The following is a 26,384-nucleotide window of genomic DNA, read 5'->3' as shown; positions in this document are numbered from 1 at the left end:
CCGCCCGCCGGTTAATCCGTCCCCGGATAATCGACGTTCTACTGTATTTAACAAAATTTGTGTCATCATGAACCGAACAAAACATTTTATGTTTTAAAAACACACATCAAAACATAATTCGATAGTTCCCACCCAATTAAGTGCGGATTTCCGAGCGGGTGCTGTACGTTTTGATAAGGATTACTCAAGCGAGCACGCCGCGTGTACCTGTCGTTTAAAAATTGTCTACTGGGCATTGTAGCCTAGCAGAGCCATCTAGCGGACACTAGTAGAAGCTTTTATTGCAGTTTGGTTGCAGTAGCACAAAGGGTTATATCATTGGCAACTTTTAGTGATTTTATACAATGTCGTGCAATCATTGTAGTATTTGCAACAATATATTAGTATATTTTAAGAGGTTTTCTTATATTTCACTTATACTGTGCTCTCCCAATTCAAAATTCCACAATTTTAAGTTTGACAATTGACCTGATTGACGTTTGTTAAATTTATCTGTCACTTAACAAGATCACACAACTCACCCACTGTCCAGCTGCTACGCGATTCCGTCTTTTATTTACAAAGGAAAAACTTCACGCCTGCTGCGAGCTAAGGCTGAATCGGAAAAGCACAGAACGCACGGAAATTTGTTCATTTCGTCCCAGTGCCCGAAGCGGTCGTGCCAGGAAAATCGTGTACCCCGCGTGCGAATTCCTTCTCGGTCGTTTTACCGTAGTGCCAAGTGAACCGCGAACTTTCCCCTACTCCCCCATTCGCTCACGGCCGTTTTCTGATAATCGGTCGTGCAAAAGGGGTCGCAAAGAACACAGCAAAAAAGAGCGACCACAATCCCATCCAAGTGTGCGTGCGTGTGTACTGTGTGTGTGTGTGTGTATGTTGTGCGCGGTAAACAAGACATTTGTTTTGTTTATCAGCACCATCCCGAAAAAAAGGAACAGAAACACACGCACACACTCACTCACTCATACAGACACAAGTTTCGCGCGTTGCCCCGCGTGAACGGTACTGCTGCGTAGCAGACAAAAGCCACTTCCGTAGTTTTGCGTATTGCCCTCGCCGTCGCCGTAGTGTCGTCGTCATCAGCTCGCTGCTGCTCGCTGGTGGTAGTGATTTCCAATCGTTCCCATTAGCCCCCCACGTGCGCATCGCCGTAATTCGCGATTTTGCGTATCCTTGGAAGCATCCGCCAGCAGCATCTTCTCCGTCTGTGTGCAAGTGTGTGTGTGCGCGCGCGCTCGTGTGTGTTAAGTTACTTCTCCGTGCCACATCACGCACAGCTTACATCGTCCGCAGCCGCAACAGCATCGTCGTGTGTTTTGCGTACGCGCTAGCGCTTCCAGACCGTCACCGTCAATGTACAGCAGCAAGGATGAATTGCGAAATACTACCGCAGGACATCCAATCGTTATTGGAATACTTCGCCAAGAACATGTACCGCGCGAAGGATTGTGAAAATGTACGTATCGGAGCCTTCCTGTACCACCATACCGTCTGTAATATGGGGCGACATTGTTGCGCCTTCGCTCGCGCAGTTGGCCCACGTGGATAGCATCGATGGGTGCAAGGGATGGTGCAAGGGGCGGTGAGCTATAAGCTGCAAAACGAGTGCAGAAAAAACGAGGGTCGTAAACAGTGGCGCTAACCCAGCCGGCCAAAGAAGAACCCCAGCAGTGGGAGCAGCCATCCCACCCTAACCTATTCACCCACATTTCCTAGTGACGTTGACGTTTTATCATCAAATGGTCGCCCCCAGCTCCCTGTCCCTGAAGTGGGGCGTTGTTGATGTTGCATGTGCACACTTATTTTGATTCTTATTTTTCGTTGCCTCTTCCACTATTCCATCAACCGCGGGCAAAGTTGAAGCGATAAGCGCGGTGCCAGCGCACAAACCCTACGCAAAGACCTTGCAGGCGCCACCGTCCTTGTACCGTATCTCCCCACCCAACGGGTCCACACCCGCGCGCTTGCCACTGTATTGGTGATCCCACGGGAATCGTGAAGAACATCAAAATAGACAACATGACAGGAACGAGAGAAGGGAACGTGGGGAGGAATGTTGTGAAACGTTGTCTGATTTGTGTGTGCTCTCGATCAAAGCAACCCAACACCGCGATACAAACACACAAACACACACACATGCATAAACACATTGTACAATCCATACAAGAGTGAGAGGTGTAGGTAATTTGTAACAGTAGTGCGCTCTCGCTTTCTCACACGTGCACATGGTTTACTACGCGCTTAAGTAACAACCTAGCGGCGCAGGTTGGTGCGAATCGCGGATTTCCAATCCAGCGCAGTGGGCGGTAAAGGAGGAAGAACTGGGTGGGAATGTAGTGGGGAAGCAGGAAACCGCGGAACAGTGCGGAAATGATATTCTTAGTCTCTTAGTGTATGTGTGTAACAAACAAAAGCGAAACCGTATCCGCCACAGAAGAGAAAGAGAGAGAGAGAGAGCGTGCGAACCAACAAAATAAGAAGAAGAAGAAGAAGAAGAAGAAGAAGAAGAAGGAGAAAGGCCAGACACCATACAACAATTTCGTTTTCTTCTCTGCTCTTTGTTGCAGTCCCCCCCCACACCCCTCACGCCCTATACACTATCTCAGTCGGTGCTGGGTTGCTTTGTGTGTTTGGGGGACACGTTATGGGGTTGTTATTTTTATCCAAAAGACGCGCCACATCATCACCCTCTGCTTCGATCGCGGGTGTCTCGCCCCTCGTCGAAGAGTCTGTTATGGCCTGTTCTGGGGTGTGCAGGTAGCCGCTTTTCCCTTTAAACTCGATCTCGTGTGTGTGGCGGGGGAGGCTTTAATTTAATTTTCATTTGAAGGACATTTCCCGGGCAAAGGGAGTTTTCCAAGCATTCTCCGGAGACCGGAACCAACACCAGCTGCTATTGTCGCTGACCTTTTCCGGGACTAGGCAGTTGCAGTTGGAAGGCTTTTCTAATTTAGATTATTCTTTATTACGCTTTTGTCTCCAATTTGGACTGTGGGAGCTGGGGCGTGTGAGAAACCAACAGCAAATCAAGTAGTCGTTGTCGGTGCATATGTGTCTGAACAGCAACAAGTAGTCAATCGTCACACGGAGCAATTGAATGTGGTTCAAACAGAATTATTACCGAAAAGTGAGCAGTATTGTAGTGAAAATGTAAAAGACCAGATTTATTGATTTGAAAGTAAAAAGCACAGTTAAAAGCACCAATAAGAAAACTTATGTTTGTGAAAAATGGATTGTTTAGATGTGCAGTAGGGTTTTATTCAAAGATTATTTAGATGGTCAAAATCCCACTTCATGTGTAGTTTGAAATAAGCAAGTAGTTGAACTTAAACATTTAAAAGATTAAACAAGAAAAGCTTTAAATTTTACATGAAAAACAATCATAATAGAATGGCAACAGAATAGAATAGAATGGCTACAATAATGCCGGACAAATGGTAAACCATTGTCTGTGTATCAGTGCGTATCCGCGTATATTGCAAGCATGCTACTATGGTTACAGGGTTACTCAGTAGTTCTCATAGCAGTGGTACACTTTATTGACGCTTTCTTCCTTGAAATTAACCTAATGTAATGGGAATTGGGCTCTGTAGCACCTTTGTTGGACAAATCCAACAAGAATTTCGCAGGAGCCTATCCAATTTCCGTCATATGAATTCATCTTCCCTTTAAGAAAGAATCAAGGAAGTGTCCCACAACTATGAGAACCCTTGGAAAACCCTGTATGGCTGTTTAACAGTGGATCTAATCAATCCATAGAATACGGAAAAATATTAGGTGCCTTTGTCTTGTCGCTCCTCATTGCGCAACGGAAATATTCTGTTCTATATAAATGCGTAATTATTTATCATTATTATTATTATTATTATTTATTTAATTTAACGGGCACAGTGGCCTAATTGAAGATTTGGAAAAAGAAACCATGTACATTACGATTTACAAGATTTACAAATTAGGTTATGATAAAAACAAGATAAAGTAATAGAATAATGATGCATAAAATGATTCTATTATCTACATTAACATATGACAGCGAACGAACATTGGAATATAAATTAAATCACACATTTTCTCATATTACTTCCCGTGCATGTCGCAATGTTATTTGTTTACATCGCAATTCATTTTCTACCCGCGTAAGATTGGCTGTGCGGGAAAAGTGGGAGCAAGGCGATACTCTAACGGGTGTGTTAAAATGTGTGTAAACAGTTCTATTTAAAAACACTCACTTTTTAACCGATAAATCGCCGGTTTTGTAAATGAGACAGCTGACACGAAGTAAAAAAAGGGCTTACCAAATTAACAGCTTTGCGGTTGTTTTGATTAGTCGCTACGGTTACACTGGTTGAATTTTTGCCACCCGGGTCGATTGCTACGATTGGGCAAACAGTGCCGCTGTATGAAGGAAATCAAGCCCGACACTCTTTCGACCGCATTCCCACACGCCAAATCATTTTCACCCGTTCGCGCAACGAAGCCTTGCGTGTCGTCTGCACGCGATTGAAAGTAGCGCCCCTTTCCCGTGCGCAAGTTGTTTGATCGCTTGTCTTTTTTTCCCCCGTTCCAGGGCAATGACGTTATGCATCGGTGTAACGTACTACTCCAGCAGGACTACAGTGTGATCGAGATCAGCAACAGTACCGGTGAACTATCCTCGCACTATCCCAGCACCCTGCTGATACCGGAGTACGAGTACAAAAGTCTCTCCAGCAGTGGCAGCGCGGGCATCAACAATACTCAGGCACCAACCTATGCCGCCGGTGGTCCGAACAATGGGTACGCCAGCATCAATGATTATCTTACCCGCACGGGACAGCAGCCACAAACGCCGCAGCAGCAGCAAACTTCCGTACCAACTGTCGGTCCAGGGCAGCAGCAGCAGCAGCAGCAAACCATCTACGAGACGACGTACGATGGGAACAAGCTGCGCGATCTTATTAACAAGGCACGGTTTGCCCGCTGCCGGGCCCGGTTTCCGCTGCCGGTCATACTGTACAAGGGCAAGTACATCTGCCGGTCGGCTACGCTGTCCGGTGGGCCGGAGATTTACGGACGGTCCGGGTTAGATTACCTCTTCTATAGCCTAGACTCAACTGCTACCTCACCGACGTTAGATGGTAAGCGTTGTGTGTGCGCAAGCCTCCTCCACATATTGATTCTTTCACATCTTGCCTTGCAGAGGAAGCGTACGAAGCGCGCGAAACGTCACTGCCGGAGGACACGTTCGAGGAACCGATCACGAACAGCGACTGGCAGCTGTTCGACCGGGTGCGCAGCCAGGACATAAAGCTGCTGAAAACGCTAAACGTCGGCACGATCGTCGACTTCATGGTGGAGAAGAAGAAGGTAAAGTTCGGCATGAACGTGACCTCGTCGGAGAAGGTGGACAAGGAGAACCGGTACGCCGAGTTCAAGATCGTCTCGCTGCCGTACCCGGGCTGCGAGTTTTTCCGCGACTACCGCGACAACAACTACTCCGGCGAGGGGCTCGTCTTCGACTGGTCGCAGGCACACGTGGACGCGAACATTGGCGTGCCGGACGATACGGTGGCGGCCCAGCTCCAGATCGACTGGGACAACTACAAGGACTGGGATCTGGTGAAGATCACGCAGAACTACCTGAAGCTGCTGCTGCGCTACCTGCAGGACAGCAGCTCCGGGTTGCTCATCCACTGCATCAGCGGCTGGGACCGGACGCCACTGTTTGTGTCGCTGTTGCGCCTGTCGCTGTGGGCCGACGGTGCCATCCACCAGTCGCTGAGTGCGGCCCAGATCCTTTACTTTACCATCGCGTACGATTGGCTGCTGTTCGGGCACAATCTGCCCGACCGGCTCAACAAGGGCGAGGTGATATTTTTCTTCTGCTTCTACGCCTTAAAGTATATTGCCGAGGATGAGTACAGCATTTTGGGGCAACGGTACGTGGTGTGCACAAGCTCGGGACGTACAGACGTTCATTTTGTTTTTAATTCTTTCCGCTCCCCGTTTTTTGTTGTAGATATAAAAGTAAGCATAGCAGCGGAAGCAGTAGCATAGGCGTGATACGGACGGACAGTGAATCAATGCTCGACGGTATACTGCTCGACGGGGAAAGTAGAGGCTCGAGCGTTTCCCTCAACTCGACGTGCAGCTGCCTGAGTGGGCGAAGCTCGTCCCAGCACGATACGCAAACGTGCATTAGTGTCGGTGGCAACGGTGCAATCAGTGGTGGTGGCAGCGGTGGTGGTATCAATGTTACGATCGGTGGTTCAAGCATCCAGCATCATGCAACGAGCGGTAGCCGGCCAATTGTCGGTGTGCACAACTCGCACGATGACAGTTTAAACGCGAGCAATGGGTAAGGAAGTGGTGCAGGAGGATGTTCATTAGGCTCTGGTCGGAGAGTATTGGCCAAATGATTGGGATTAGCGCGAGAGTTCGGCTTTTTGAGTTAGAGAGCAGGTATTAGACACACCAAGCCACGTGTTTTCATGTTTTTTTAGGCGTTTGTGTAGCGAGTTATTTCATTTCAATTATCACTTTCTCTACCCTTTTCACTTTAGTTTAAAGATGAACTCGAAAGATTCGATACTTTTGTTTAGACGTGTTTCATTATCAACATCAACATACGAAGATAACGCGTTTGTGACTCGCTTTAGATTCTTTTAAATTTAGAGTAGCCTTATCCACTCTCTTTCTCGCTCACTCTCTGCCGGCCTAGACGAGCTATCCCTTCACACACACACACACGTGTATTTTGTATTTGCATTCTTTTTTGTTTATCCTGTTTTTATTTCTTCATCGCTTTCACGCATTGTGATCACGCAATTCTTTTTCTTCTTCCTTTTCTCGCTCTCTTATCCATCACACCACACATTTATCCGGTTCCCAACTTCCTTCACCTTCCCTTTCCCCCCGATAGCAATGGCTGGTTAGCGCATAGTCACGATAGTAATAGCAGTATTGGATGCATATCGAACGATAGTACTACTAATCTCAGTAATCATTGCGCTTGGTCACCGCAACCGAACAGGTTAGTAGCACAACCACCCTCCGCCCCTTTTTCTTCGTCTCTTGTTTGTTGTATTTTGTTGTTTCTGCCTGTCTCGCGCGTGTTTCCCCTTTCAAAATTTATAAACAACCGCGTACCGGCAAAAGTCTATGCTTCCTACGATCTTATGTTATGATCATTATGTATCGCGTACCAAAACAGTCCTTTCTTTTGGAACGCATTAGTGCAGCAATTTAGTGCGTTAATGCTACCTTAAAAGTGCTTTTGCTTTCTTTCTTTCTTTCCCTCTCAGTGTAAATTGTGTAGAATTGTTTCGTTTGGTTTTTATATGATATATTTTCATTTGCTTTATAGAACTAGTCCCGTCTCAGTGCCGGTGGCGAGCCGATTAAGACAGCGTCAGGAGTCGACGTCCTCCCTGTCCGTCGGCAGCTGGCAGATGATATCTGGCACCGGCAGCCTTCGCAGCACGGACTCGGCCACGGAATTGCACCATGCTGCCAGCCAACACCAGCCGCACCATCATCATCATCACCATAACCCTCACCACCACCATCATCACCATAATAACCATCATCAGCAGCAGCAACAACAACAACACCAGCCACAGTTCCACAATGTATATAGCAATAACGTTTACGGCAACAGCCATGCTGTCGGTGGCGGAACAATATCCTCAGACACGATCGCCACGACGCCGAATGCGAATCAGCACCTGCATCATGGCGTAGGACATACAGCTGGTCAACCTCCTCCTCCTCCTTCTGGGCCACCTCATCTGCACCCGATGCAACAATCGCAAGACTCGAGCTGCTGCACACTGCTCGACGACGAATGTTTCAGCTCGTCCTACAGTCACGATTTCTACGCAATGTAAGTTTGGTGCGCATAACCACGTGGCGTGCGTTCTTTAGCTTATACCCATTTGGCTTTATGTCTTTCTTTCGTTTTTTGCGCAATTTGCAGGCGTCGTGAACGGCTGAATCAAGTGCGAACATTGTTCTACAACTGCTACTACTCGACAATCGCATTCAAATTCAAATCCGTACCGGACTCGGCGCTCGGCAGCCTGCTCGGGAACTTTGCGGAGAAGGTAGGACTTGCCCACCGGACCTCGGTTTAGTGTACCAACTGTCGACTATCGTTCCACACTCAGTGAATCAGTGCTGCCTCCTGCCCACGCCTAAAGCGCTTCATAAGTACGTACTGGTGCGGGATTTAGCTAGTTAGATTTTGCAAAACGAAAAGAACAAATACCGCCGACGACGACGGGTGGTGCAGATGAAGTGACGAGGAGAATGTTTGTCTTCCACCACGCGGCTGTGCTGGAATTGATTTTTTTTTCGTTTGTTTTTTTTCATTCCCATCCCTTGCTATTTGTTAATCTTTTTTCTGTTCAGAATTTTTATCATAAAATTAATAATACCTATCCTACGAGAATTATACAGCGAAAGGACGTTGGTGTGTGCGTGCGCGCGCCCTTGCTAACGAAAACGGCGCCGGGAAAGAATTTGTTGTTTTGGTTCGAAATAAAGAGCAAAACTGTGACTGCAGAAAGTGATGTTCGGTTCGGGGAGGGGTTAGAGCATTTGGATTTTCTATCGGATATAATAATATACTCAAATAACAGGGCAAATTGATTCTTGGCACATTTTTTTTTGTGACATCGTAACGGTTTTTTGGTGGAGGTTTTGATTTGATTTGAAAGAAATTGGGTAACTTGGCAACACTGTCACCAAGCTGCCCGAACCAACAACATTGCACTGTCAGCTGAAAATTGCTGAACAGTACACTGCCAGCAAGTGTGCCAAGCGGCCTGTTTTCGTAGTAGCGTCCCTTCGATACCGACAACCGTGATTGAAATTGGCTTTCAACGTGCATAAACTCAGCTCTATACATCATGTCCGATCTAAAACAGTGCCCGTTCGAGGTGACGCATCTGATCGAGGGCAAATCGTTCGCGATGCATATCGTCAAGTGCCAACGACAACATCCGGACATCAAGCTGGCCCGATGCCATCTCGACACGTCCCACCTGATGCGGGAGGAGGAGCTGCAGCAACACATGAAGACGTGCACGAGCCGTGGCCAGCTGGATGCGTACAAGTACAGCCTCATGACGGGGGCCGCTAGCCGTGTATCGAGCCTGCCCGATCCGGCCGACGATCTCATCATCAACACAACCGAACCGATCATACGAAGAGGAGGAGGAGGAGCCGGCGGCGGCAGCGGTCGTGGTCGTGGTGGTGGCCGTGGTGGCACTACCAGCACAACGGTTGGACAGACGTTGCTGGACGATACCGAGTGTTGGGACGATTCGGACTGCAAGGCGTACGATCCGCTGGAAAGCTGCCGAGCGAAAAAGAACGAAAATGCTGCTTTTATAACACCGAAGATAAATCAGTTTGTGGAGCAGCGAACGGCTGCCGCTGTGCTGAAGAACGACAGCGGGACGAAGCGAGAACAAACCTCGGACGAAGAATTCGGTAGCAGTGCACTGAACGAGCGCCAGAATGATCTTGAACAGTTCGGGCTGCGACGAAACGCTTCACACGGCGCGAATGCTGCAAGAGTTGTCAGTGGCCGGTATGGGGAAATGAAGCAAGAACCAGGTAGCTCGGGCAGCAGGGAACGTGATGATAGACATTCCGGAGAGCGGTCCAACTCTCGCAGCGGGTATGAAGCGGGTGAACGGAACCCGTACAGTAGACGATCGGATAGCGGTGGGTATCACGATCGAGAGCGGCACGGATACGATCGTCGTAGCGATGGGTATTCGAACAGAGATCGGTACGACAGTCGGCACCGTAGGGATGGGTATGATTCGGAATCTAGGAGCTCTCGAGGATACGGTCGAAATGACGATGATGGTTCCCGCAACCGGGGACATGGCAACGATAGGTACCAACCGTACGGAGGTAGCTCCTATCGATCGCACAGAACGAGTGATTCCACCGAACGAGGTAGTGACTATTCTGCGAAATATCCAAACCAGGAACGTGACCATTAATTTTAACGAAAAATCTGAACTGAAATAATGCTGTTAGCGGTACAACTTAGCATAGAACAATGTACAATGAAGAAAATGAATGGAATTATTTTTGCGAATAAACATGCAACGGAAATTGCAAACGCTATCGTAGCAGCCGTAGTCAAATACGTCTTCTGTCTGGCAACACTGCTATCAAACGGAGTTTGACACGTCTGCTGGCTGTCAATTCGGAAGTTCCAAAAGCGAGTGGAAAAAAAAACATCCCTGTTCGTGATTCGCCGAGGTGAGTTTTTATCGCAATTTACTCTATTAATTTGTGGATTTTACTTATTTTAAAGGCACGCAGATTATACGTATGCAGTGTGTAACTTTCTCCCGTTGTGTCTTGCTAAAGAAAACATACAAAATGCCGTATGTCGTGGTGTATTTCATAGCGTATTCGGCCGCAACAGACTGTGACGTTACATCACAGTTGCTTTATTTTGATGCTGCACCAAACCGAGGAGAACCCACGAGAGACTTGCACCTTGGGAAACAAACAAATTTGTTTAATTGTAGCTTACCATTTCACGTTTTCCACCCCGTTGGTTTTCCGTTCCAGCCAGTCATCCCAGCAAAAGCTAGCAAAAGATGTCTCTTGGACCTTTCTTCCGCTCACCGTTCACCGACCTGACCGCGTCGATGGTCAACTTCCAGCAGTACGACAAGTGCGGCGAGCTGGAGATGGCTTCGATCGACTGCCTCGAAGCGTACGGTACTGTGCGCGGTGCGAAGAAGTGTGCCGATCTGCTGGCCGACTTCCAGGAGTGCGCGTTCATGACGAAACAGATCGCTAGATTCCGGGTATGTAAAGAAACCCTTCCTTCTGGAGGGGCTTAGCCATCGAAGTGCCTGTTAAAATGAAATGGTCTTCCCCGAACTTTCTTTGTTCCCTTAGGCAATGCGAATGGAAAGACATCGTCAGGGATGGAACGGTGAGCGCAAGGGTGATGGATATTACGCACCACCGCCGCGTGTCGATGCCTACTAGAGAGTGCGTGAGCTGCGAGCACATCCGCAGCCCGGGAGGCACCACCACTAGAGGAATGCGCCTATTCCTTGTAAATTAATATTGAAATACATTCATCCGTTATATAGACAATTTCGGGAATTGCTTTCCAAAAACCGATGATTACATCCCGACATTATTGTAGAAACGACACGGGGCGCTTTTGTACGTTGTACTCTTCATTGATCGGTAAGCATGGTAGGGTGCCTGTGTACAGGTCTTCATGAGTATTCTATTTGGTGTAATGACATACGCAGTCATGTCAGCCTATACAGGCTTTTCAGACATTGAATTAATTCAAATACAACGCAGTCGGATTGCGTGCGACATCCTACTTCAAAAATTCAACAATTCTCTTAAGATTCATATAAATCTTGAAAAGATTATGGAATATCTAAAGATCAATATTAATCTTCAAAGATTCATGAATCGTTGAAAAGCTCGGGAAACGTCAGCGTTTGCAATATCCTTCACACGTGTAGTAGTAGTCTAAGTACGATTACAAATAAGCGTTCAGCAATAGCTCCAATACCGGTAATCAAATCTCAGGTCGGCAGGGGTTTAGGATATGTCCCAGAACACGTATGGTTTGGTTATGTGTCGCCTGACTTTAGGATAGGCTTTTCAGCTGGTATGTATAGGTGCATGATCAGTTCCACGACCAATACTGGTTCAGCAATAGCTCCAGGGCCTGTATTGGACAGGATCAGTTTCTCGAACGATATGGATTGAGGATGACTACCAGGAATGGCATTAGGTTGAGCATCAGTTCTTGGACCTGGAACTGGATTCGAGATCAATTTTTGGGCCATAGTGGTTCCCCAGTTTCTCGTAATGTGTCCCGTGCATTGTAGGCCCTCCTAGGAATTCGATTATTTAACAAAAATAACCCCTTTTTTGCGGCACCCAGGATGAATCTTCAGATTAATTGTCTTAGAAGATTCATCTAAATCAGTTGTCTTGCTGACTTTCCTCAAACGTGTTACGCGCAGTTGCAGATCAACACTGAGGCACAGAAACCTCCAATGGCCATTGTTACCGTTTTGCGACAGCGGGTCATCAACAGAAAGAACCAAAAAAACACACAACAAAAAACGGTACATTCTGTGTTTGTGGTTCATTTTTAATGTTTCTTTTTTTCTCATTCTTTTCTGCACTCCTTTCTCAAGGGATGAATATCGGGGGGAGATTATGATATTTTTTGTCGAAATATGGTGGTGTTATGAATGAAATGTGTACCAAACGGTTCTTAAAATCGCCCTGGCCTTTGCCCTTAAACACTGTTCCGGGGAATTGCGTGAAGTATTATTTGTTTGAATCAAAACGGGCGCCGCCGCGCTCATAATTATTGACTTTCACAGGTGTGGGCAGTCCTTAGTATCGCGTGGATCTTAAATTAGCAAAACAGAAAAAAGTATAATTGTAAAAAAAGTCTGTCTATTTTGACCATCGAAAGGGAGAGTGTGTCCTCCTACCCTTGCTGCACTTTACACACAAGATACACCTGACACCTGACTGAAGAATCTCTATTATCTCTCCGGCTGCAACGCTCTAGGCTCTAGTTTGTTCTCTTAAGCCACACTAAACACGATGTTGTTTCAGTTTATTATCATCCTTTATATGGCTCGCTCGCTCTTTTTCTTCCTCTCTCGCTCTCACTCACACACACAAACGCGGTATCTTGTGTCGCTATGTTCTCCACGATGATGACGATGATGATGACTAACGATGATCATGTTCTGTCCTTTTCGATGTCATTTCCATGCACCACATCTAACTCGATTCCCGCCGAAGTGTGTGACTCCTCTCATCCTATGCAAATAGTTCCTCTTTCCTTTCTGTGTTCCAATGGTCAGTATTGTTTTTAACACTAAACAAACGCACAATATAATATGCAACGGGACAGGACTGTGTGACACACTTCACTAAATGAGCTTACCACAAACAAGAGCACACACACATACACACTGGATACATAACAGGCATAAGACAAAACACCTTCATTCTAGCAAAAGATCGACGCGTTTTCCTTTTCGCGTGTGTGGAAAGGAATTTCCTCATGCTCCGACCCTGCGGATATCAATGGTAGGTAAAGGATGTTGCGCCTACTAGATACTCCCAAACACGATCACAATGCGTTTCCCTTTTGTGACGTACAGATGATCCCCCCGTGGTTGATGTGACTTTGTATCCAGTGTGTCTGTGCTCCTCTATATCTGTGGTAGGCTGCGCTACCGGCTTTTGCTTTGAATCTTTTACGTACACAATCTCTTACTCCCTCGGTCTCTGACTCACCCTCAATTTTCTCTTATTGCTAGAAACAATTACACACTTTTCATTTTCCTAATGCTTTGACCGTCCCGCGTGCCATACGTGCTGGCCTTCCTCACATTCTCATTTTTTTTTATCTTAAACCGTAATGCACCGCGCGTTGCTTTTCTTCCTCTCACTGTTCTTCTGCATACATCGGATCGAATGATGATAGTAAGGTAGAGAGCGCAAGCTGAACCGCCGATCGATCGCAGACCAATCGAGTCCAACCTAGCCTATCCCCGGACGTTGATGGAATAGAGAGCCATTTCATCTTCGCCCAGTTCCACCGAAGATCGAAGAAGGACGCTTATTACGAGACATTGTTGTTGACGTTGTTGCTGTTGCGGTGATTACTGCTGCTGCTGCTGCTGCTGCTAACGGTGGGAATGATGCTCACCGTTCTACTTTAGCTTGGCATAGAAGTCAACCTGATCGTTGAACCAACTATAGTACTGAGCAGCAGCCTGTTGGGTACTGTTGAAGGCTTTTCCCAAGCTTTCCATGGAAAGTTTCCCACTGTATCGAAAGATAAGAAGAAGAAAAAAGTTATCATTCATTGTTTTTATGCTTCAAAAACAGAATAAATTGATATTGAAAAGAAAATACTTCTTTTAAAGCATTATTTGTCATGAATTATACAATCAATTTTGAAAGAAAAAGCAATATAAAACAAAACTTCAATTAAAATTAAAAGAAAAAATATATAATAATGAAAAATAACATATAAAGAGAACAAAGAAAACATTAAATAAATAAAAATATCACGCTGTAGTAGAACGTTACGATTGCGATCGAACCTGACGTTACGAACATATGATAAACGATAATGGCTAAGAGAAATGTACATATTCATAGCGTTATGAATTACACTGACATCATAAATGATTATTCGTTAATTAACTATTCCTTGGAAAGAGTTAATATAACCGATAAATGAATTTGGGCAAAAGCAAATCCTTGTGAACATTGACAAATCCCTGTACACCACACCCCTTACACTTACACAAACACCTGTGTCTTGAAGAACTCGAACGTGTGCTTGTACGCATTGGACGCAAACGTGCTCACGGTGTCACAGAACGCGCATGATGCATCACCGATCTTCTTCGGCAGTCCCGGTGCGTACTGTTCAATCTGAAGCAAAAAACGACCAAAAAAACAATGAATTTACAGCACACAGAAGAGGAGCAAGGGAGGGATACTTACGAAATCAGCCACCACTGGGAGCTTCTGCTCGGCTAGCAGCTTCATGTTGGTGAAGCCCTTCTTCGTACCATTCCAGAGAACTTTGCCAAAATCTATCGAAAATTCTACGTATGGTCCAAGGGCCTGCATGGGAACGAAAACAGAAAAAAGGACAGGATCATTAAATGCATATCCACATCTATCCCAATGCTCACTCTGCTTACCTTGCTGGTGGCTTGATAGTACACCGGTACATTCGTTTCGGCCCACTTGAAGCCGCGGGCACTGTACTTCATCGTGCAGGTCCACGCATCCTGTACCGCCGGCAGCAGTCCGGCCTGCTTCAGCGTCTGCCCGGTGAACGAAGCCTCGAACTTGCCGCCGGCCCGGTACGTGTCATAGCCTATGAGTGCGCCCGTCACGCCGAACAGCAGGAATGTGGCCAGCAGGAAGCTGCAGAGGACGGAAGTGACCGAGGAAGAAGATTTGCTGTTCACCTTTGACGATTGCTTCTTCTTCGATTTGCCCTGCACTTCCTGTATGGATGAACAGAAATACCAAAAAAAGAATAAAATATTAAGTAAAGTGCTTTTCATTTTAATTTATAAAATAAATTTGTGTTTTTTTTTCATTAAACAGAACTAAATCTTCCCGATGAATCCTGAACATCAATTACCTTCTTCTGGTTTTGGTTTTGGTTAGCAGCGTTCTGCGGCTTCTGTTTTTGGGCTTTCTTGTCAGCGGACGACTTCGGGGCCATTTTTAAATAGGTGTGCCTTTTTGTTTGCTTTCTTACAAGTTATAGGTAAATAATAATTCGATGCACCCTTCGTTCCTTTGATGGGATGTATAGACAATACCAGTTGTGGAGTTGTTTTTGTTACACTTTACACTTTACACTTTGAATAGTTTAGCCACGGGGGGGTACGATCAGTACGGAGGAGATCGTTCCTCAGACACGACACTTTACACACACACACACACACAAGAGGATGTATGGAATGTACAATCACGACCAAGACAGGGAATGCAACTATTATGGAGAGGAAAACAAAGCAATGACGGTTATCGAACGGTTTGCGCACGGACACTGATAGGGAATAACACCCAATAGAATCTGAATTGGTTTCTTATCGAAAGCAAAGGATTCACGCGGTAAACCGTGCGCTAAAAGATGTTCTAAAATTGCCTCTTCTCAGGCCAAATGCTGCCCCTCTGTCTGATCTGTCCGGTCGAGTTGAACAAACGAACTGGCAGTGGATCTGTAAACGCTCCTTAGTCTACACCTGCACCAAACCACACCAAGCAGCAGCCGCAGCTGCGCCTAACGTGCAAATATGTTGCAAAAAAATCGAATCAAACCGATTAGCATCTAAAAAGGACGAGGTCTCTACATATGTGCATACGATTCACTGCTATCGTCCCCCATTGCGTACGCGCACGAGGTGAGCAAACAAAGGCGGAAGAGTGCGTGCGCTTGTGTGCCAAAGCTTCATGCTTCATCGAAAAAAGCTCGAAGGTTTTCATTCACCATAACGTGCCACCCCAGCAGCTTTTGGAAGGATGAATTTTCTGGCCTCACCGCATCAATATCACAGCACAAAGCCGAGCGCCTTTATCGAATCAATGAACAGGGGCGGCAAGCGGAAACCATGAATGAAAGAATACGAATGGTGGTGGTGTTGTTGTTGTGGGGGAGCTCGTGTTGCTATTACCCTAATCGGTTGCTAATAATTTTCCTATACAGCCCTCACACCCGGCGGGAAGCAACCACAGGCGTCCAACGGGCCAGCACACGGCGCAACATATGTAGATCATTGTACAGCAGGCAGTAAGCAACACGCTTGTCTGGAATGCATGTACGCACATGTAAAGAATGGTTTACATCTCTCAATGGAATGGTCGTCTTGTTTGCACTATTACAAATCGAACTTCTCGTGCTTTATTCTACGCCTTTCCTACACCTTCCTGTGTCCCTCCCCGAAGCGAACGCCCAAGCTTCATTGAAAAGTGTGTGTAGCAAGACAGTTTATTTTTATCTAATTTCGATCTGATCAGAGCAATCTGCGATCGAATCAATCGATTCGATCATGCGCATTTCATCCCATCACGCATACGCAATTGTTGAAAAGATCAGCTAATATATACGCATAAAGTCCCAATATATCGTCAACGATTGAGAGGTGGAAACGATTTCACTACGTGCAAATACACATACATGCACGTTTACATCGCGCATCATTACGTAAGTGCGCCAAGGGCGTAAATTACGCCTAAAGCCACCCTACACACGTGCAGTACGGTGCGAAGGCGCATATCTGTACGCAAAACCGGTACCAGGGAATTGTAATGAAGCAGCGATTGCGGCTGCATCGAGCACTACTACTACCTGCATCGGCAGCAAATGTGTCTTGATAAAAGCCACAATTAATGCAATTTTTGCTGATGCTTTCGTTAATTTTGTACCAAGCACCAATTGTGCCTTTCTAAAAGATTCGCGTCATCCTTGCCCTAGAATTCGCCCCGCGTACCGGTAATGGTTTGAAGCAAAAATCCAAAAACGAAAATACTTTTATTAACGACACTTGTTCAGACCAATTTTGGAGCACACACGTACATGACACGGGACTGTGTGTGTTTGTCGATCGTTTGCGATTTTTCCTTTTGTCTGTAAGCTGTAGCACCATGTCGTTGGCACTGCGGTTCTGACATCAATAAATCGGTCAAATCATCACTTTTATACTTGTGTTTGATTTTTTGCTGTAGGATGTTGACGAATAAAGCCTCTTTTTGTGGGTCAATGTTTGTAAATAAGCCTTTTACAACAAAAAGCAAAAAATGCCGTTGCAAATCGAACGTAACGAACGCTTCTAGAACGTACCAGCAACGTGTCACACATCAGATAAATGTGCTAAATTCAGCAACAAACATTTCACTAGAAAAACTAACGTACTTTCTAAAGCTTTTACCGGATTTTACGTCCTTCCTTTACTGCTGTTTCTACCTCGATTTTCTGCCACGCGGCATTTCTATACTCGCCTGGCCTTTTGGTTAATGTATTGCCTTCGAATGCATAAAGGCCTGCGCAAATCATAGGCTTGTTATCAGTGCCACATGCCCACTTAGGGGCTCATGCAGTTACGGGAATTGACCTTCCTAAAAAAAAGCAGAACACCCCCTTCTTATCGCCCAACACCGTCGACGAAGGCGACAGGGTGGTGGTGTGAGGTTCGCGATGCAGTTCGCGACCATTCGGAAAAGGCCACATCACTTTTTGGCGGCTGCGATAGGTGCTGGAAAACAGCTGTTCTGGGCTGATATGGCTGAAAAAAGGAAGGACTGCAGTTTTAGGTGCGTGGACAATAATAAAGTAATATCTCGATCTGATCCGACAATCACCGATTTATGTTATCCAAGACGATAAGTGTGGAGCAAAGGTTAGGATCTAGAGGATGCAATAAATCAAAGCAATCTAAGCGAAACGCTGGGTGCCTGGCCTGGACGCCAACACAGCCAGACCGCGTAAGTAAACAATTAACGCGTGACGCATGGCACAGTGCGTTCTGATTTGATCATCGCTTTTTTTTTAATATGCCACTGCGTCTTTTTCTGTGAATGCGTCCGGTAAAAAAGCAGCTGTTTCAATGATCCGGTATGATGTGAGTGACTTAAAACAATCCACCGATGATGAGGAAGCGCCTTGCCTGCGGAAGTTGCCTATGGGCCTCAGCAGAGTGTAGCAGGCCGTTCGGAAAGCAATTATGTCCACTGCACTTTCTAAATCAGTCTGCACGCATGCGCGCACCGGGCGCGGTGGATGGAATAATTTCTGCATGAGTCAAATATCGACACGTTCAGCCGGCTCTACGTAATGGCATTAGCCATTATCCAGGCCGCCCGGGTAAATGAGGTGCCGGAGCTTCCATCCAGCAGTACGATTTGGTCGATTTGGTGCTGCCGTCGTTTCACCACCGAAGCCATGTGTGTGTGTGTGTGTGCGTTGTGTGGGGTTTGCAAGCCGGCACACGAAAACGAAACAGAGAAAATCGCGACTTCAGCCACGGCGCGACCACGTTTGCAGGTAACATCGCCCCGTCACCCCGTCGATTACTTAACGGTACCTCTGTCTCCTTTCCTCTCTCTCTCTTTCACACACACAGCTAACGGAGCGCACGGCAGCCACTTGTACTGTTGGCAGTTCCATTAGGAGTTTTGGAAAGATCGACAAACCAGTGGGTCCGACCCCGTGGTGCCCCCCTTGGCGACAGGTTTTCCATTTTCGGTTAACTATTTTGCCTCTTAGACTTGGTTCCGAAACATTCTACCTATGCAAGACGGTAGCGAGCGAGAGAGAAGACATACGAAGATAGGTGGGAAGTGTGAAGCAAGATTGTTCAACCCCCTTTCGTCGGCACGGAAACGGAGGGGATGAAGATCAAGTAGTCGTTGGTTGTTTTTTTTTGTGATGGTGGAGGCAGTCCACCGGCTTCTTTTGCCGGTTGGCACGGCCTGCCCCGATGATGCTGCGCGATCCTCTCGGGCGTGCGCGCGCCCGTGTGTGTGTGTGTGGGCAATGTGTAACCGTTACAATCGCGCTCGGCAAGCGACTGGCCAGGCAAGAATGATCCGAACAAAAGCTTTCTTCTCTTCGCATTGAACCTATCACCTCCAAAATGAGTTGCTTTGACGGGACGGGGCACAGGGGGTCAGCAACCTTCCTGATTATCTGAGCTCAAGAGCAGTGTGTTGTGCATCGCTGCTACACAAGATAAACAGAAAGTGATAACGGGGATGCAACTGCTGAGGCCCGAAGCACCTCCCATAGTATGCTGGAGTGACGACATTCTTCATTTGTCCATTTCAATGGGAGGTTAACGATTTGACGAATAGCATGGACATTTTTTGCTACTCTAGACACCATTAACCACTTTATTCCAGCTTCCTTAGCTCATATAGCAGAGTATTATGGTAGAAAGTGGAGCCAAGAAACGGATGAAGATGTGAAATCTCTGTCTGCCAGAAAAGCCGGTGAAACCTGAACGACCCCCTCCGGCCGACGATTGTTACTCATTCTCATATGAAATTAACACAAATTCACCACCGTACAACACTCGGTACACACTGGGCGCAATTGCATCGCAGCGCTTCACAATGCACCATTCCCCCGGCTGGGTGTACGTGGTGAGGAAGTAGTGGCAATTGCACACGCAAACCATCACATTCCACATGTAACACACCATTTTCCGTGCATGTTGTGCATATTTCGATCGCAAAGAAAAAGCAATACGATGATCATGTACTAGTGTGGCTCTGGTGGTGATGTGCCGCCTTTAGCCCGGCATAAGATGCAGCATGCAAGAGATTGGAAGCAGCCGGAAAGCGGTACACAGCCCGTCTGATTCTTGGCGTTTAAAATATTGTTTGTAGAGAAAGTTTGCTCACTGTCCTCTCGCGGCAGTGAGTACTCCGTGTACACGTCACTAGCCATCGGACACACTGGCTAGTGTGAATGTAATTTCAAGGCTGAGAAGCAAAAAAAAGGGAAATCAATTAAAAGCTATCCCTCTTGCTGCGCGAAATGTGCTTAGTTTAACCCCAAAATAAGGACATTCTCCTATCGGAGATGCGTGTAAGAGTGAAAAAGATAAAAGCTAACGTTACACCCGTTTGGTGCCGAAACGGCGTGTAGAGACGGGAGTCGGAGCGGATCTTTTTTTTATCATTTCATGGTAGCCCTTGTGAGCTCGTGTGGCGGGAGGGTTCAAGATATATCGATTTTCTCCCTTCCAGCGAACGGCGACCCGTGAAGGGATGAACATTCTGCCGATAAGCTTTAGACCCCGCTGGGTAGTTTTGGGGCAGATCACACGCGCCCGCTCCTCACATCTTTGCCTCCTTTTGTGCCTCTGGACACATTTTCACCGGATCCACTCGCCAGCCCGCACGCACACACACACATACATATACAAGCACATAGCATCGGTGGCAACGTGTGTGCCATTTGGAAAGTGGTGGTACATTCGTGGCAGTTTGCTGTGATAGCATGCTCGCGGCGTCCTCCCCGGAAAGCGTTTTCAGTGTTCCATCGCCCTTGCTGTCTCCGCTTCGAGATGCTCTACACACGCAAGCACGCACGCACGCAAACGCACACACACACGCTCACGCACACACGCACGGACGTTCGCAGTCGTAGGCTGGGGGCACGGGGAAATTGGGCACAACCGCACACACATACACACACAAACACGGCAAAACGTTAGCACAGCTCGATCAATGAAAATTGCGGCCACGGAGTTACATCTCTCGCACACACGATGGGCTACTAGGGAGGAATCGTTCCACACACAGCCAGGGCGCACACATCACCATCATCGCGTCACACCCCGTTTCCACACACCTTTGTCTTTGCTGTTACGGCGGCGGCGTTCGAGCGGTTGTTTAACCCTGCCGCACCAACCAACCGAGCCAACGACCGCGAGGAGAGTAAAACCTGGGACAAAAATGTTTCGTGAGAGAAAAAAAACCAACCGTAGCAACCGTGGCGGGTACACTAAAAACAAGCTAAACCTAGTAGTACTGTGTACAGGTAGTAGTTTTCCGTCGTGGAAGGTGTGAGTGTGTGAAGAAAAAATCGGCAACGACAAAATGCGTGGCTTCACGATGCACAAGCAGAAAATCAACTGTGAGGAGTGGGAAAAAAGGCTGTTAACGACCGATTGGGTTCGTTTGTGGGCCGGGACAAGGCGGGGGGAAGCGGTGCGCACGGGGACAAACCGTCGTGTTGTCAAAACGGCTTTCGCGTTGGCAGCCGCAGCTGTCAGTGGAACGGTTTACACGCGATGGTTGAGGTCGGATCGAACGTACTATCGAACGGGTTTTGTACGCAGTTGGGGGATTTTGGGTTTGAAATTATTTAGAGACAATTTTAAAAAGGTATTTTCATTAGCTTGAAAATATCAATTATAAAACAATTAATATTTTTGCTATTTACACGCTCTTAATGCAATTTATACACATTTGGGTACTTTAGCAAGGATTGAGCATTAGTGGTGGAAGCTCAAAATCGGATCTACCCGATTCCGATTCCGTGGTTGGAATCAATTCTGGACCCGATTCCGAAGCCGATTCCGCAGTTGACTCCGGTCCGATTCCGGAGTCGGCTCCAGAACTGATTCCGTTATCGGAATCGGCTCCGGAATTAGAATTGACCTGGGAATCGCAATTTTCCCCGGTAACGGAATCATGATTGACTCCAGAAATGGAATTAACTCCGCAAAGAGAATCTGTTCGTGAATTGAAATAAGAAATTTCAGAAACGAAATTAGTCGAAATTAGGGAATCTCCATGAGAATGGATGGTTTACAAGTAAATTTAGATTCTTTGCGGCTATCAATACGGACCATCACGGACCAACCGGATCATCATTGCTTATAGAGATGCCCAAATGCCAATGCTTATAGAGATGCCGGAATCGAATCCGCTTCCAAGCCGATTCTGATTTAGGAATCAGTTCCGATTCCAGAGCCGATTTCGATTTTTCATCATTCATCACTACTGAGCATTACCTACAGTCTGTTCACCGGACAGGTGTAGACCGTAATGAATGTGTAGGTCTCGTTATAGAAAAGAAAAACTCCAATGAAAAACTTTTTTTTTCATTTGAAGAAATTTGAAATAACAGTTTTTGTAATAAATGGTAAGAAATGTTTGTTAAGAATAAACAGTGTTTCATCAGTATAACATAAGTATGATATTTCACCTTACAAATGAGATGTAAAATGTGTCTTATAAAATAACCTTCAATTTCGGCGCTACAGATTGATTTAAAAATCATTACACTACCTACCTCTAGTATACTAGTAACCGATTCCAGGCCTTCGATTTTCTTCTTTGACTGCTGAAGCTCTTCGTTCAGTTTTTCCACGTCCGACAAAAAACGAATGAAGTGGTCCTCACCTAATAGTTTGCTGCAGTTTTTCTGCGATGAAGTATCTGTTGAAGAAGAAATATCAAATAAGGCTTCTTCACATTGATTCCAACGCCGTTAGAATGGTGCCTCCGTACTCACTCAGATAGCTCAGTATGGCGAGCGAAGTTTCCACATTGCTCCGGTACAACCCTAACCAGACGGCAGCCGATTCAGGATCTTCCAACAGGCACAGTGCCAGTCCGTAGTAAATCATCTCCGGCCGCGTGATGAAGGAGACGTTCTTGAACAGCATCGTGAAGGTGGCCGATGCCTTCGGTGCGCTGAACACGTACCGTTCCACCAGCAGTTGAGCTGCCTCATCCAGTTCGCGGCACGCTTTGGGTTGCGTTGTCAGCGAGCTGAGGATCGTGAGGAACTCGCTGCCACCCAGCGTGAGTCTATAAATAAGCACACAATGACGGAGTTAACAATCGGCCGGCTGCTAGACACGGAGAATCGGTTGTTTGGTACACAATCGACGGCCGCATGGAAGGATCGGGGCTTTTTTGCTTGGGGCGGGGGCTGGGAGTAGTTTAATGCTGAAGTTTATGGATTTGCTCCGATTTTTTTACAGGCATGGCGTGGTACTGCCGCCGCCTGCACCGTATTGCCATTCAATAAAAATACCAAACTCGGCAGCTGAACCATCTGAAATGTGATCTGCATTTCGTAATGAGCGGGACGGGTACAACAGGTTGCCGCTTCCGAAAACGGGCTTGACACACGGCGGTGACGCGATTGAGCAATCCGCGTCACGGCGTCAAAGGAACGGTTTCACATTAATCTCTTTTCCGTCGAAAGATTAATGTGATAGGGCTTAGCGTGAGATACGGAGTGGCGGGAAGTCAATATTTTCCGACAATCGTACGTGATTGTATTATCAGGAAAACTAATCACAGTTTTTCAGTATTAACAATAGATTCCGTTTAAATTAATAAATGGATTTTGTTGTAAAATTGCACACCATGAATGAATGGATTAATTTTTGCTTTGTTCTTACCTATGTGCACGATGCAGTCGAAGGATACGCACGACGTAATCGCTCGTGAAACGGTTATAGTTTTTCAGCTCCATCACCGGCACCATGATGTCCTGCCACACCTTCAGCCCAACGTCCAGATCGTTGTACCCACCCTGACCCAAGGCCCACAGCAGGCTCAGTCCAATGTTGTGCCGGTTCTGGTACGAATTTCGCAGTATCGCATTGCGAGCGAGATTATTAACACAGGCCGACGGATAGTGCATCGCGATCGCCTGCAGTATCACCTTGTGTCCGAGGTGGGGCAAACCCTTGTTCAGATCGCTGGCCAAATTAGACAGCGTCAGGTCGTAGAAATATTTCACATTCTCCTCGTTCGCCTTCCCAATACACTCATCAATCACCGTGCGCAGCGCGGTGGGCATCGTTTTGTACGGGTAGGTGGTCGGTTTGCTGCTGTACAGTGGGTCGGCGGCCGCATCGTCCACCCGCAGTTTGTCGTTCAGTATTCCAGTCAGTGCCTTCAGCAGCATCAGATGATTGTCCTTGAAGCTTACGTTCACGGCCGCAAGCTGGGAGTGCAGATCCGGCGCACTGATCGCACGTAAGGCCGCATCCAAGCTCCTGTACGTCTGCTTGGCCGGAGCCGCGTCCGATTCCGGTTCCCGTTGCTGATTGTTTTTGTTACTGCCACCGCCCTGCTGTAGCGCCTGATCGCGTACAGGTGTCGCCGTCCGCTTGCCATTAACGGGTGCGAGCGTCTTTTTCGGGTCGGCCTTCGCACCGGCGTTCGCGTCCTTCAAACCGTTAAATTTCGCAAACACATCGTCCTTCACATCGCTGTACAGGGAGCAGATTTCATCCATGTCAACTAAAAATAAAGCCACCACAATCGACACGACACAGGATTAGGCCACGGGTACGGGTAGAATCAAGTGCTGTACGGCCACCGAATGATGCTGCTGCCGGTGTGTTACGGTATTGCACGGAAGCAAACTAGCGACTGAGCTGCAGCGTCCACGCATCCGACCGTGTAACCGGCAAACGAACGCACGCACGATCTGACTAGGAACGGGGTGTGCATCAGCACAGTAGGCTACCGGCAGAAAGGCCGGTACGATGCGCTGTACGACGAATCGGCTCTATTCTCGATCACTAATTTTGCTCAGTTCGCCGCTTGCATCTAGCGCGCCGCTGACAAAGAGTCAATCGTTCCAAACTTACCCATGTCTTCTATTTTTGGAGCACTCTCGGATCCATTCTGGGATTGCGTTTTTTTGTCTCCTCCCGTCTGTTTACGGGATTTCTTCTGTTTGCCAACAACCGCCCAGTCGGCAGCCATTATGCGGCCGGGGTTGATGGGTTTTTCTTCTTTTATTGTTTTGACCAAATTAAACGCGAAGCCTAATTAAATTAAACCCGATTGGCCGATTGAATGACCGGGATTGCACAAGAAACGAATAGCAGCTGAGGAGGGGAAGGGGGACGCCGTTTAACGCCGGAATGGAAGGATGCGTTGTGGGAAAGGTGAAAGCGATAACACAAACGCAACAAACAGGATAAAGCCGTTCCCACCCGTTTACAGTTTACACGATTATCACAGACACAGGGGAATGGCGACTATTGCACCGAAATTCGACAGAAGTTTGTGCCACTCTGCACAACTATTGCAAGCGAAACAGCGGGTAGAACGAAAACGAAACACGATTCACGGTTCGAAGCGGTGCACGATAGAAAACATACGTTTTGACAGCCGTTTGTTTTCCTGCGATACGTGTCTACAGTGAGTGCTATTACAGTAAGCGCATCTTGTTTTTGTATTTGACATAAAAGCATATTTTATTTCGTTTTAGGATTTTTGAAATATTTTTGCACGATTTTTTTAACGTTAAAATACTACCAACATTTCTAATGGGTTTGTTCAATGGTTTATCTGATTATCACATATCTTTCCTCCAAAAAGCACGACTCCCCTTCAAGTCATCAGCAGTGCTGTGATGTGATTTTCTAGCACAGCCTGCGCCAGATTAGCGTTGTTTTTCACCGCCAGCGAGTAGGCGGACTCGCCGTCCTCGTTCGTCTCGGTAAAGCTAGCCCCGGAATTTAGCAGCTCGTTACAGGTGTGGGGATGGTTGCCGGCAGCCGCATACATGAGCGCAGTATTGCCTACGATGTCCATGTGATTGACCACTGCTCCGTTTTCCACCAGCAATCGGACGATCTCATTGTGTCCACCTGCTCCTGCCAGCAGTATCGGGGTGATCATGTCCATTGCTTGTCTGTTAACATCCGCACCACACCTTGAGAGAGCATATACATTAAACTTTGTAAAATGAGCTGCCGAGGAGCAAAATTTAAGATTTGTTCGCGTACTTGATAAGAATACTGGCCGCCGCAAGCTGACCATAGTAGCACGCCCAGTGGAGCGGCGTGAACTGATCGGCATCTGGAACGTCGACCGCCTGTTCCGCCCGTATCTGTTCCTCGGTTATTTCCCCTTGTCCGGTTTTTTCGTGGAAGTTGAGACAGATTTCACTGGGAATGTTTGCTTCCGTGTTGCCGCGCTGCAAGTTTGTTAGCACCGTGTTCGAAGGCTTGTACGGCAGGAAGGCACTTTTCCTTTTGCCGCTCGCCAGCAGCAATGGATTGAAATCCATCTTTCTGTGAGGGAGTGTGAAAAGTTAACAAAACAATCGCGAGAGAGCAAATTTGTAGTATCATAAAGCAAAACATTACCTATCATCCTCGGAATTTGGAGACGAGCTCATGGTGAACGAATTCGGTGTTTGTGTGGTGTTTATTTATATTTAAATCAAACAGGTAAACAAACGCACGTGACAGTGACTGTCAAGTTATGCGCAAGGTTGGTATGGAAAGGTGCACGATGTATGATTTCGAATTTCTATT

The 26,384-nt window shown here is 46.9% G+C and overlaps 5 protein-coding genes across 7 annotated transcripts; 3 read left to right on the top strand and 2 right to left on the bottom strand.

Annotated features, from left to right (window-relative positions):
- Nucleotides 1-516: 516 nt before the first annotated feature.
- On the top strand, nucleotides 517-8,631 carry LOC120900483 (myotubularin-related protein 14). Of its 2 annotated transcripts, XM_040307542.1 has the most exons (7): nucleotides 517-1,456; nucleotides 4,568-5,117; nucleotides 5,180-5,918; nucleotides 5,999-6,337; nucleotides 6,902-7,012; nucleotides 7,346-7,864; nucleotides 7,958-8,631. In XM_040307542.1, the coding sequence occupies exons 1-7, from the start codon at nucleotides 1,370-1,372 to the stop codon at nucleotides 8,112-8,114; spliced, it is 2,502 nt and encodes an 833-aa protein (XP_040163476.1). In that variant the 5' UTR covers nucleotides 517-1,369; the 3' UTR covers nucleotides 8,115-8,631. The 2 variants fall into 2 exon arrangements, with proteins under 2 accessions (XP_040163476.1, XP_040163477.1); XM_040307543.1 differs by lacking the exon at nucleotides 6,902-7,012.
- A 124-nt stretch (nucleotides 8,632-8,755) lies between these two features.
- LOC120900485 (TATA-binding protein-associated factor 2N-like) lies at nucleotides 8,756-10,133 on the top strand. The gene has a single exon (XM_040307545.1). It carries the CDS (start codon nucleotides 8,892-8,894, stop codon nucleotides 9,999-10,001), a length of 1,110 nt encoding a protein of 369 aa, XP_040163479.1. The 5' UTR covers nucleotides 8,756-8,891; the 3' UTR covers nucleotides 10,002-10,133.
- Nucleotides 10,134-10,142: 9 nt separating this feature from the next.
- Nucleotides 10,143-11,124, top strand: LOC120900486. 2 transcript variants are annotated; one of them, XM_040307546.1, is made up of 3 exons: nucleotides 10,143-10,266; nucleotides 10,585-10,826; nucleotides 10,921-11,124. In XM_040307546.1, exons 2-3 carry the CDS (start codon nucleotides 10,614-10,616, stop codon nucleotides 11,011-11,013), a joined length of 306 nt encoding a protein of 101 aa, XP_040163480.1. In that variant the 5' UTR covers nucleotides 10,143-10,266; nucleotides 10,585-10,613; the 3' UTR covers nucleotides 11,014-11,124. The 2 variants fall into 2 exon arrangements, with proteins under 2 accessions (XP_040163480.1, XP_040163482.1); XM_040307548.1 differs by having other exon boundaries at nucleotides 10,160-10,266; nucleotides 10,589-10,826.
- A 1,009-nt stretch (nucleotides 11,125-12,133) lies between these two features.
- LOC120900484 (transmembrane protein 214) lies at nucleotides 12,134-25,215 on the bottom strand. Its single transcript, XM_040307544.1, has 8 exons — nucleotides 24,702-25,215; nucleotides 23,499-24,348; nucleotides 22,598-22,896; nucleotides 22,376-22,521; nucleotides 14,754-15,065; nucleotides 14,551-14,673; nucleotides 14,348-14,478; nucleotides 12,134-13,860 (listed from the first exon to the last, which is right to left on the bottom strand). The coding sequence occupies exons 1-8, from the start codon at nucleotides 24,817-24,819 to the stop codon at nucleotides 13,746-13,748; spliced, it is 2,094 nt and encodes a 697-aa protein (XP_040163478.1). The 5' UTR covers nucleotides 24,820-25,215; the 3' UTR covers nucleotides 12,134-13,745.
- A 167-nt stretch (nucleotides 25,216-25,382) lies between these two features.
- On the bottom strand, nucleotides 25,383-26,297 carry LOC120901516 (DNA-binding protein RFXANK). The gene is made up of 3 exons (XM_040309535.1): nucleotides 26,214-26,297; nucleotides 25,851-26,138; nucleotides 25,383-25,777 (listed from the first exon to the last, which is right to left on the bottom strand). The coding sequence occupies exons 1-3, from the start codon at nucleotides 26,243-26,245 to the stop codon at nucleotides 25,453-25,455; spliced, it is 645 nt and encodes a 214-aa protein (XP_040165469.1). The 5' UTR covers nucleotides 26,246-26,297; the 3' UTR covers nucleotides 25,383-25,452.
- Nucleotides 26,298-26,384: the final 87 nt, after the last annotated feature.

This window comes from Anopheles arabiensis, chromosome 3, assembly GCF_016920715.1.
Source record: "Anopheles arabiensis isolate DONGOLA chromosome 3, AaraD3, whole genome shotgun sequence".
NCBI lineage: Eukaryota > Metazoa > Arthropoda > Insecta > Diptera > Culicidae > Anopheles > Anopheles arabiensis.
This window is presented reverse-complemented; position numbering and strand designations above follow the sequence as displayed.